Source organism: Lonchura striata, chromosome 3 (assembly GCF_046129695.1).
Source record: "Lonchura striata isolate bLonStr1 chromosome 3, bLonStr1.mat, whole genome shotgun sequence".
Taxonomy (NCBI): Eukaryota; Metazoa; Chordata; class Aves; order Passeriformes; family Estrildidae; genus Lonchura; species Lonchura striata.
The window spans coordinates 83,151,614-83,164,115 of record NC_134605.1 but is presented as its reverse complement, the minus strand read 5'-3'; the positions used below and the strand labels follow the sequence as shown (position 1 = coordinate 83,164,115).

Below are 12,502 nucleotides of genomic sequence, written 5' to 3'. Positions count from 1 at the left end.
CACTTAAAAATTATTCTGCATATGAGTGAAAAAGATTTTATTTTTGGTGTACAAATTCTGTGTTATCCTTCGTTTACATGCTTTGCATACCTCCAAATTATACAGAGTCACACTTTTGGTTAGGTTTCCCCCTGCACAGACATATTGTTGTCAATCAAGAAGTTGTTACCTCTGAAATTGGTTTCTCGTAGACATCTTCCCCTACAGACTTTTCTTGGGCAAGGATGGCATCCCTGTGTAGCACTCGAAGCACATTCTCTGGAGTTGCAGACCCATAATGAGCTTCTAAAACTTCAGGTTTGGTTTTCTCTGTCTTCAGCATGTGGATCACATCCTCCCTTGCCTGTAATATTGCAAATCACTACCATGAGTCAACCTATTAAGCAAGAGGGAACATGGAGAAAATAGGGGCATTTCATATGTACAGACTGCATACACTAAAATAAATTAGAAAAATGACAGGCTGTCAATGCAAATACAAAAATTTTGGGAGATCTCAGATTAAACATTATCTGTCCCATACAAATATTGTACTTTAAGGGATGAATTATTCTGTTCCTGCATGACATTACATTTGAATGCTATGAATTTTTATCTGGGTTGCAACTATAGCCAGGGAACATCATTATTCTTCATACACTGGATCTCAGTTGTTGCCCATGCTGTTCCCTGAAGGGATGAGGAAATGAGGAGAACAAGCAGCACAAGTGAGCTGAACTAATATTTCTCAGACAGCTACTTCCTAGTCACTCCCTAACTAAATTTGCAACTAAATACTCTTTTCAAGTAACTTCAAAAATAATTTTTTTCTTGTTTTTTTTTGGTTTTTTTTTTCCTTTAAAGAAAACCCTAGACATGTTGCAGACCCCAGGTAGTGAGACATGGAAAGCCTGAGTAAATCCTCCCAGCCATGGAGGATGACTGTGCCACTGGAGCCAGGGCTGGGAGCAGGGGTGCACCTGTGGCCAGGGGCAGCCTGGGGCTCCCTGCCCCAGGTGGAAGCCCCCAGTTCCAGCAGCACGAGCAAACATCTGGGCATCACCAGACAGTTCTGCAAGGCCACCTGGCTATGAATAAGGAGTGTTTTAGGGCTATGCTGTGGACAAACACTTAAGCCAGGGCTCTGTTTCTAATGATACTTACCAACACCTGTTAAGCCATCTGTAAAATGGGGGCAGGGCACCCGCTTGTCTTTCAAGGCATGTTTATGAGATCATAGTCCAGGGAGAGACTGTAAAACCTACAGGTTTTTGGTGGGCAAAGGGGTGCTCCTGGATTTCCCTAGAGAACACCTTGTCCACAAGTGCAAATGGATGAGGGACTAGAAGAATATGGGCATTTTTCTCTTGCTTGCCTTTCTGACAACCCATGTGAGCTTGGGAAGTAAATTAAGCACTAAGGAAAGGTTCAGACATTTAAGAAAAAATCCTTTATAAATCCTGCCCCTATGTAAACAATGACTGTTTTAAGATGTATGAACTGACCAACTCTTCTCGCTTTTCCATGCTGTTCATAACAGCATTCAATTCATTCCTGTAGGAAATCTTAAATCTTTACCCAGAACCATAGAGGCACCACAGCTCAACAAAACTTAACTTGATTTTAGAATGAGCAAGAAAGTAAAGTCAATACATCGAAGGATGGACCCAAGACCGAAATAGTCCCCACCTCAAACTTGTGCCGCCCAGACAGCAATTTTTGAAAATGGCAAAGACCCTTTTTTTTTTGTTTTAAATTTAAAACAGTCTAACATGAAAATAAATAATGAACTTCAGGCAAAGATCATGCCATCTAATTAAGAACTAGCCCAATTACACTGTATAACATTTTGTAACCTTAACTAAAATCTTTGCACTTGTCCACAAGATACAAAATGCAAATTGGAATGGTATTGATGTTATTTCAAAATGAGAGTGGGAAAGGTTCATCACTCATGGATGTTACAACTAATTGAATTATGTGAGCTAGTCCCAAAGAAAGACAGGAGAGCATGTGCACCTCACTACATCACATCCTGAGACTGTGCCACTCTCATTACAGGAAAAAATGTTATTTTAGGCAGGTTCTTGACAGGTTTCAGAATGTATTACTTTTCTCTATCCTTGTAGAAATAACAGGTGACTTAGTGTCTTCATCACTATGAAGGCCAATGCTTCTATATTGAAGAAAAAACCTTTAAAAAGTTCATTAGGATAGCATGGGAGCATGGAGAGATTTCTAAATATCCAGATTTTATGATGTGTTGTCAGAAGCCTTTTTAGGAAGAGGCAGTTCTGAGGCCGTACCTCAGATGAACTCAGGATGAGTTCATTCTCTGACCCTGTAGCTGTTGGACCCCGGATGGCATAATTAAACACTGGCAGGGCTGGGCAGAGCAGACAGAGGCAGCTCAGGATCGGGGATTTAACATTGTGAATTGGCAGATAAAAAGCTGGACTCCAGTCCCTGCAGTGGTTATTTGATACAGAAATAGCTGGTGGAGGCAGCTGCTCTGCCCAGCAAGTGCCCAGGCCCTGTTCAGTTGTGTGCTGCCTGACTTTTCTTCAGGCCTCATTAGTCTGTCATCACTCTGTTAAAATGGAGCAACTTTAGCACAAGACAGTAGGAATAAGAGTCCCTGAAGTCCCTGCTAACTAAGAAAGGCTTCTGGATGCTGCAGGTTTGGGTCACCAAGAGCCAGAAGGAATCAAGCCAGAGGGAGCCAAGCCAGGGGAGTGGATGATGCTGAATGGAGGAACTGACTCCCCAAGAAGGAAAATAGGAGCCCAAGCTCAGTTCAGAACTTTGAAATAAAAAACCCATTAATTGCTTCATCTTTAAAGGGAAGCAGTAATGTTTCTAGCTCCCATGGGGAGGGTACCTAGCCCAGAATCAGGCTGGGTGGCACCATCCCTGGGGGCACAGTCAGCTGTCCTCTCCTGTACCCCTTCCTGGGTACCCCACACTCTGCTGGCCCTCGGGATTTGGATGATGTTAATGTGGCAGGCTGCCTTTTGCCTTTTCTGGGCTCAGCCATTTCTCCTATCCTTATCTTTTCAAGGGTATCGGTTAATTTCACCAAGTACTTTGTTTCAGTTGTGATAACAGTTTGTGAAAAACAAATGACAAACAGACACACAGGTTGCTAGGAAGCATTGGACCAAAAAGGGAAGCTAATGCTAATAATAAACTGGAGACAAATTTGCTTTTATTTGGTCAGAAACAAGCTCCATCATAGGGAGATTCTGAAGGGGAGCTAACCTATGCCAAAGAGTCATCCAGGCAACATCCATCAGCCTCAGGGTTTGTGAATTCCAGTTAGTCTCTCTAAAACTCCTCAGGATAATATAGAGGGAAGGAGCTGAAACAGCATGCCTGTGCATCTTGTGACTTCATATTTCTCCAGATGGCCAATTTTCCCCTGAAACAACTAGAAGAGAAGTCAGATAGAGATGTTTTCTTCCCCTGTATAGTGATCTGCAGGAGGTAGACCATTTTTGGAAAACAGTCAGGGTAATCCTGCAGAGGAGCACTGGGGCTACTTCAAAATTCATACCTGTGAAGAAGCATAGACTCAAAGTGGGGGCCCTAGCTAAGAAGAGGGGACTTTGCTGGCAAGCTGTTTCTGACGATGGGCATCTACTGCTGGTGCCTCCCTCGCCCCAAAGCACGGTGCTGTTTTGCGTAAATTGTAAACTAGGAGGCAGACACAAAGAAGATATTTCAAACTGCAAGTAAACTTGTGTATAACTCACAGAGAGCAGTTTTTAGCTGTTTTGGTAGAAGGAACATGATGTTTGGCACAGGAAAATCATCTCTCAAGTCCTGCTTTTGTTTTGTTTTGTTGGTGCGGTGATGAGAAAGAGCATCCAGGCTTGAGAAGACCACATATTGCAACAGCTAGTAACACAATGAAACTTATTTGCAAAAGTCCAGAAGACTGCAGCTAGTCAGAAAAGTGCTTTAAAGTCAAAATACGTAATTTTAAAAAATTACTTTTATTAGTTTTTCATTACTTCAATTGTCCTACAGAAAACACTGAGCTACCTTTTTGTCTATACTGTTAAGATTGTGAGTTCTTGAAAATAAAGAGACTTTTCCATTAATTAAGTGTCCCAAGTATCTTATTTTCTAAGCAGTAGGAGGAATAAAGGCAGATTAAAGATGTACTAATTTAACTCCTTTGGTTGCTCCTGCTGATAGAAGAACAGCAAAGTTGAACTATGTCTAAGCCTGTTTTATGCTCACTGAAGGTGCCAAAATCTAAAGGCTGATGACCTCAATTCTTGAATACACCCATGAAGGGCCTGAGATGTTGTGGAGAACTGCTGTCCCACAAAGTTTTGCCTGCTCTCCTTTCTCTCCCCTCTATTCCCCACTCATGAGTGCACTTACCAAAGAGATGGGGTCTGCGTTACTACCTGGGAACTCCAAGACAATGCTTTCCTTCTCTCATGAGTGCACCCTGCTTGCCCAGATGGAAGGCTGATGTGAGCCCATTCCTCACAGGGCTACCCTGAAACACTCACTTTTTGGCAGAATAAAGTAGAAGGACTTTCTTTTGCTCACCGACTTGAGCGGAGCAGGGGGCCGTGTTCCAAACCTCGCTTTACTACATGCCTAGTAAAATATTTAAAAGATATAGAAAGGATGTAAAGAGGTTCCTGCATAAAATTAAAACCATTTAGGAAACAATAGCATGACTCTGCTGCTTGTAAAAGGGGTCCTGCAGCCTAGCAACCAGATTCTTGGTCAATGGAAAGACTGTTACATGAGCTGGGCGTTCAGACATGCTTCTTCCTCATGCCCTGCCCTGCCAATTTACTACAGCCCTCTCTGCCCATTCCCACAGTCTTTGGCCTCTCCCATGAGCCTGCTGACAAAACTCAGCACCCACTAAACACGGAATTTTTGCCACAGGCCATTTGTCACCTGGGAAATGGGACTGAACTGATCAAACTCGTTTCATATAAGGCATCTAGTAAATTGGGGAAAAAATTCAGTTGCATTCAAGATGGGTTAAATGGAGTTGAAGTAATCACTGTCAGCTAGGAGTGAAACCCAACTCAAGAGCATTTACCAATACATGTCCTAAACTTTTCTCTTGATTTTTTTCCTAAGTTGCCTTCCTGCAAATTTATAGTTTATCTTTCTCAAAATCAGTTACTGGTAACTATTACCTTCATAGCTCCACATCTGGAGGCATCTAACTACTTTACACCTAACTACTGTAGAGAAATCCCAATATTTCAGTAATGTGATAACAATCCTCTTCATTAGATGAAAGAAGTTTTGAAAATTCAGGAGCAGGAGTAGCGTTTACAAGAAATGCAGTTATGTAATATTTTGGCAATCTGATATTTCCAGCTTTTGAATATTTCTTTTCCGGTTATGAAGACACTTTATCATACCTACAGAAGGAAGTGCACTAAGTAGCAGATGTTTAATATTTATAAAGCTGTATTTTCCTTGCCAGTGTTAATGACAAAAAATAACTATGAAACCACAGACAGGAACCTTTACTTCTACTTGTGTTGTTGTTGCTTGCATTGCACTCAGTTCAGGTTATTTATAGCACAACAGCTGCTCTGTTCAGCATCCGAAACTAGATAAGGTCACAGGTTATCCATGTAATGTTGGGGTCTTACCAGTGACTGATTTCCTAAATGCCAGTAGGCTTTACAAATATTTTACCTAGAGTTAATAAACATCACACTCAAGGCATCCAGAGGCAGATCAGGAAAATGTTCTCACACTGCTTTCTGTGCTATCCAGAACATGGTGTGCTGCTACCAGGGCAGGAATAGCCTTATTTCTGATAAGTTCCATTAGAGACCTCAGAAAGTGGATATCACTGGCTTTGTTAGTTGATTTTAATGAAAGAAAGCACCTTCAAGTAGGGGTACTCAAACACCTGTATCTGAAAATCTTTCCTAACACCAATCCACTAGTCCCTGTTTAAGTCCATTAACTTCCCTTCATTCTTATCTTAGGAGGAAAAAATATAATTAAAAGGAAAGTGTACTTTCTCAATTTTGTCTCATATTACTATAAATATATGCACAGAACATAATAAAAACTACTCCTGACAGCTGGAATGACATTTTTGTTAAAGGCCTGATTGCTCACTCTATCCCTTCTATTGTACAAAGCATGTTTCAAAGCAGGGAGGTTAGATGTCCTATTGCATATTGCATCACATAAAGATCATTTTGCTAAAAATTCAGTAAATTTTTTTTTTCTTCTATACCAGATATCTGAAGTAGCCTTGTTTGTATCACTCACTCAGTGATGCAAAATGCTGGCTAATTATATAAAATCATAGAAACATAAAAGTCCTGAGTTGGAAGGTACTCACAGAGAACATCAAGTCCAAACCCTGGCCCTGCACAATACAGCCCCAAGAATCACATCATGTGCCTGAGAGCACTGTCCAAACACTTCTTGAACTCTGTCAGGCTTGGTGCTCTGTCCACTCCCCTGGGGAGCCTGTTCCAGTGCCCAACCACCTCTGGGTGAAAAACTTTTCCTGATATCCAACCTAAACCTCCCCTGACACAACTTCCGGCCATTCCCTCGGGTCCTGTCCCTGTTGCTACAGAGAAGAGATCAGTGCCTGCCCCTCCTCTTCCCCTCTTGAGGAAATTGTAACTGTGATGAGATCTCCTCTCAGTCTCCTCCAGACCAAACAAACCAAGGGACCCCAGCTGCTCTATGGCTTCCTCTCTAAACCCTTCACCATGTTCACAGCGGTCTTTTGGACATGCTTTAATAGCTTTATATCTTTCTTATATTGTGGCACCAAAACTATGCACTCAAGTCAAAATAAGACTGCACCAGCAACATGATGAAACATCAGGTTTTTTTGCAAGGAAGACTTTAGGTACAGCAAAGTTTATTTAACACCTTTCATCTTAGCTTAATTTCCTAATACTTGAAACTGTGGATTTCACTTGCATGAATTTTTTTTAACTTTTCTGTATTCAAGTCTAGGTACACGATGTACTCTGGAGGTAGAGATTACTTCGGTGATGAAAAGTGACCATTGTTGATTTTGTACAAAGGGTAAGTGAAATGTATATCCAGAAATACAAATGATCCCTCATGACCCTGAGGATATTGAACAGAACTGTCCCGTCTTCTCCACACTGTGCAGAATTTTCTGGCCTTGTATGAAGCCTTTGGAGCTCTACACTGTATTTCATTTTGTTATGCTTTATCTTGTGATAGCTCAGAAAGCTCTTCTAAAATCAATACTGGAGAAAAGGCACACGATAGACCAGCTCAGCCACTGCATAAATCTTCTGAAGTAGCTCCAGAAGAAATACATCAGAAATTAATTTGGCCTCTTATGTTTGAAAATGTCCCTGCTAAAGATTGCAAAGCTGAGGAGAAGCAGCGCTGAGCAATGTATTACTTCTTCTAGCAAGCCTCAAAACAGATCAAATGAGCACTAGAAGACATCTGTCTGTTATTTCCTGCCCACACAGCTTTGTTCTGCTTTATTGCCAGAGCGCTCCATGGATGATGTCACTTTTTTCTGAAGAAAACAGGCCACCAGAGCCTTTCACTGACATAATTAATTATCTGTAGTCTGGGCCACAGCCAGCAAAATTCCCATGGCAAGGCCCTGAGAAGTATTAACTCCACGCTGCTTGATGTTTTCAGAATTATTATGGTCTGGGATACCCTGTCTTGTCTTTTCACACTGAAAGAGTGCTTTGCTTGATATTATCAAGCCATGGGGCAGTTACTGCCGCATATAGAATTACAGTGTCATGATCCAGTCAGCACAAGAGACACCAGGGCAAGGAGTGACTGTCAAGATATGTGCGTGACTCTGCATGTTGGGATATGTTCTACATACTCCAGCAATGCCTCACAATGGCTAAATCCACTGGTTTGCATTTGTATCCAGTCATAGCATTTTTGTCTCAGCCAACATTAACTGCATAATATTCTTCACATGGCCTGAAGCCCAGCAGCAAGCAGAAACCACAGACTGATCCAACTAGCCATCAAGCTGCCATGTTCCTTTTGTAACCAGAACTTATTTTGTGATCTGTTGGAAGTGCTTTAGGAGGGGGAAAAAAACTGACTAATGAAAGGGCAATAACAGGAAAAGCATTTATTTTCCTCTTTCTTCTCTTATCATCTGGCCCTATTAGTAAGTCTGGACCGAGACACAAGGGACCCATGGATCATGAACCTCTTTCTTATGCTTCACACATAAAATTAACCCCAGCATGCTCCAATTTCCATTCTATAAAGGAAATAATATTTCTCATGACTGAGATTTAATTTCCAAATATATAGAAGATCTAGAAATGCTGTGAATGCTACAAAAAATATGGCACTCTGACATCAATATCACTGTTCTCCTATTCATTTCCCCCCGGCATGTTATATTTTTTTTTCTCCAGGTACAGATTCTTCTGTACTATCATCCAATTTGTTGAAATCCATTAGAAACTAAAAAGTATCTTCATTAGATGTGAAACTCGTCTTGTCTAAATTGCTCTTTGCAAATGCTACATTAGCAATATAAAGAACGAAAGCACCTGCAATTAGATGCTTTAACTTTCTGACTTGAATTTCAGGGATGTATTTCAGGCTGCTGTTCTGAGTACCCTGTCTCCAAGAGGAACAAATCAGCCCAGGCATTTTTTTTTTTTTCCACAGTGATTTTGCTGCCTTCTGGCAAGAACAAGCACACAAGGAGCAGGATGGAGCAAGACAAGCTGGAGCCAGCAGGGCTGTAACCACCAGGATGATGAAGTCAGAGGCAATCCTTCTGCCTCCTCTGCGGAGACAGGAGCATGTGGGACACTAACAGACCTAAGTCTGTGTACATGTGTAATAAACTGTATACACAGCTTTCTCTTGTCCAAGCATTTTTTTTGGCTTCAACATGATGTTTTTGAGTACTCTGTGCTGCACAATGCACATCCAAGTTACTGGTGGCTGATGAATGGGCAAGAACAGTAGGACTGCATTACAGCAAGCATGCACCAACACAACCAATTATTGGAATGGAGTTGTCAGAGGAAATGAGGGAAGTGGCCAAACTCTGAGTGTGATGCAACTAGGGTGGATGGGCAATGGAAGGCACAGAGTGAGAGCTCCAAGCCATGCCCATGATGGCCCCACTTGTCTCCAAAATCCCCCTGATTCCCCCCAATGTCTGTCCTTTCCTTTGCCCTCCCCAAGCCCCACTTGGGGACATCCTTTTCCCTCTCTATCCTCCCACTGCACTCCAGGAATTACTCTGAAGCCCTTCAAAATAATATATTACCCGAACTGCTGAGATTGCCCAAGCCAATACTGGAGAATTGGGGTTTCTTATTCGCATCAATATTTCTGTTTCTGATTTGTTTAAACTTGAAGGTGACAAATGTCTGGAAGTTACCATGCAATTATATTTGAGTTAGTTCAGTTCCACTCATTTTTCTGGCATGGAAGAATTAATGCTAATTTTTTGCATAGAAAACAAATAATTTCCAGGATAAGAAAGACATCGCTTGCAAAATCCAAACCCTTTGTGTCTCAGGAAAGGACTTCCCTGCACAGTGCCTCCCTCAGCTGTGCATCATTTTGGGTGCCACATCTGCCCAGCCTTCTAAAATAAGTCAGAGTTTTTATTTTGGACATCATGCAAACACTCAAGGCAGCAATTTTGTAAAATGTGGCAAGACACAGGATGGTCAGCAGGACCTGCAGTTTTCTATGTGAAAATGTTACATTCCTCTCACTTTAGTTAACCAATAGGTGGAGCCTTTAGCCCTAGAAACAATACATTTTCTCAACCATGTTATCACAATTATTATGTAAAGATTTATATTTGCATTTATTAAAGCTTGTTTTGGATAAAAAATAATCTATTTTGCTCTCAAGAGCTTATCTGATCCCCAGCTAGAGGACAACAGACAAAAACTTAATATACACAGAAATGGGGCAGCAAAGTTAACAAAAACAGGTTCATCTACCATTGCAATGTTAAATTAACAACTGGTGATTCAGAGTACTGGACAGCATTATGACACATAAGACATATGCTCATTGCAAACTCTCCAAAGAATCCCAGATATTTTAAAGCCAGAAAGCTCATGCATTTAACATTGATTGCAAAATGATCAGCCATGTGCTCTCCCACAGAGATAACGTTCAAGAAAAATGAGAAAAGATACAAATGTCCTCTTTGCTATTGCACTGAATATACAATTTCTAGTAAGTAAATGTAAATAAAAATAAAAATAGTCAAATTATTTCATTATTTAAAGCTAATTTTCTAAAATTTGCAAGAGAAGACCAGTTTGGAACAAAACCAAGACTTAAAAAGATGGTTGTGGACAATTCTGTTCTGTTTTGAACAGAAGACTAAGAATTTTTGGAAAAAACCCCAAGCTGTTCATACTCTTCCTTCTACTCTAGATAAGATGTTCAATGGATCAGAGACACTTGCCAATTATTCCTCTCTTCTGATCCTTCAGGGCTAACTAACACAACAGACACAGCTCAGTTAAGTACAGCTCAGGCATTACTCGAGAACGATGTTAAAATATCTTTGTGAAAGAGGTCTTCAGCCTACAACTGTCCAGTGACAGTGACATTTTACTGAGGATCATTACTTTGAAAAGCATACATGTAATTCTAAAGCAATTTTAGTACCAAAGAGATGGATGGCTATCATCCCTGTAGTTGATAGTACCTCTGCTCTTTATTTCAGATGGAAGAGGAAATTGCGTAAAAAGCACAATTTAACTATATTTCAGTATACTGTCTTGTCTTTGTTGGTTTTTTTGTTGTTGTTTTTTTTTTTTTTTTCTCTCACAAAACAGCCAGGTTCTATTTTAAAACTGATGATTTTGGGACTTGCTAGACAAGTTCTTACCTCCTATGGTATGTTCTGCACTTTGCACAGCAGCAAATGCAAGCTACAGAAAATAAACCATACTATTCTGGACAAAATTAATCTCTGGTTATAAATTATTCAATAAAAATAGAAGAGAGCATCTGTGGTCTGAAAACATTGGGGTTTTTTTGTGCTGCAAAAGCATTCTTCACCAGGAAAACACAAACAAACCAGGGGTCACTAAGAGAGGAGAGAATTTTTTTAACTCATTGTACTGATATGCCAGACATTTTTAGGGCTTGTTTTTAGGCTCTTATTTTGCTCTACTGTGGACAACATCTTTCTCTTCATTTTCTTGCCTTTTTTGTGCCCACTTTCCATGTCTCTGGCTTGGCTCCATTTATCTCTGTTGTATTCCCCTTTAGCTTACACTCTTTTTCTTCTATTGCCCAGCCTCTTTCCCCTCATTCCATTCTGCTTAAGTCACCTCTCCCTCCTCACATTAACCCTGTCTTCTCTTTTTCCCTGAAGCTCTGTACTTGCCAAGGTTTTTCCCACAGGGAATTTGTATTTCATCTATGATATGCTCATAAATTCTAAATTATTTCAATTCAATCAACAAGATTTCACAGATACCCTGCATGCACTTTTCTCTGGCTTTACCTATTCTTTCTGCCTTGGCTCATCTGCTGTTTGTTAATCTGTGCTATTTTGCTAATGACCATTTGAAAACTCTTTCTCTTCACTGCTATCTCTGGTACCAAGGCAACTTGCCCCAGCTTTCTCTTTTGATTGCTGCACAAGAAACACATCTGGTTTCTACCAACCTATCTATCCCACATTCCTTGCTTGAGCTTTGAGGCAGATCCATATTTATTAATATTAATCCAAGAGTATAAAAAAATGGCACTGAAGAAAAATAAAGAAGTCTGTACGGTGTTTTTTGACTAAACAACTAGGTGGCTCTCCCAGTGTTACAATATCTTGGAATAGTCAATAAAAAAGCAATTTGAGGCATTACATGCAAGTTTACACATTTCAGCAAGAGGAAAAAGAGACAGAGAAAAACATCACAACAGCTACAGAGTCAAATTCCCTTGCTTATACTAGTCAGACTGACAAGTGATGGGAAGGCCAAGTAATGCCATGCCTTAAGAGAAAGGCAAATATGAAACCAAATGCACAAGGCAACAGAGAGCTCTCTCCTACAGCAAGAGGAGTTCACTCCATGTGCAGTTCCAGCTACAGACACCAAGAAGGGTGAGCCCGGGGTGTACCTGCTGCTGGTCAAGGGGTGATGAGGACGTGGAGAGCCAGAGGAAATAGAAAGGATGTGCTACGGCTAGCACAGCAAAAACAAAGGCTCCGAGGATGCAAGGCAGGAGGCAGAGAGGTGGATTTTCAAAGCAGGATCACTGTACAGCAAAGTTTAATAAAGGTTTCACTAGACATAATTAAAATTGTTTCAGAAATTAAAATGGAGAAATCAGAGAAACATTTAAGATTTTCAGCTCTGGGACTATTTTCCAATAAGAGTAGTCAAAGTAAACAACCCACCTAATCTTAAAACACAGCTTACAAAGTTCACAACAAAGGTAAAGGGAGTATTTGCCTAAAAAATTAGATTATGGGATTTGATATACAGTAGATCTTCTACAATTTTATCTCCAG

General features: G+C 40.6%; 1 protein-coding gene across 5 annotated transcripts in view; it reads right to left on the bottom strand.

The window, feature by feature from the left end:
• The window catches only part of FILIP1 (filamin A interacting protein 1), a 101,688-nt gene that overhangs the window by 41,912 nt on the left and 47,274 nt on the right, over positions 1-12,502 (bottom strand). For all 5 annotated transcript variants that reach the window (XM_077782328.1, XM_021553667.2, XM_077782329.1 and 2 more), the window contains one exon: positions 170-343. In XM_077782328.1, coding sequence (XP_077638454.1) covers positions 170-343 — 174 coding nt within the window. The remainder of the gene's footprint in view (positions 1-169; positions 344-12,502) is intronic.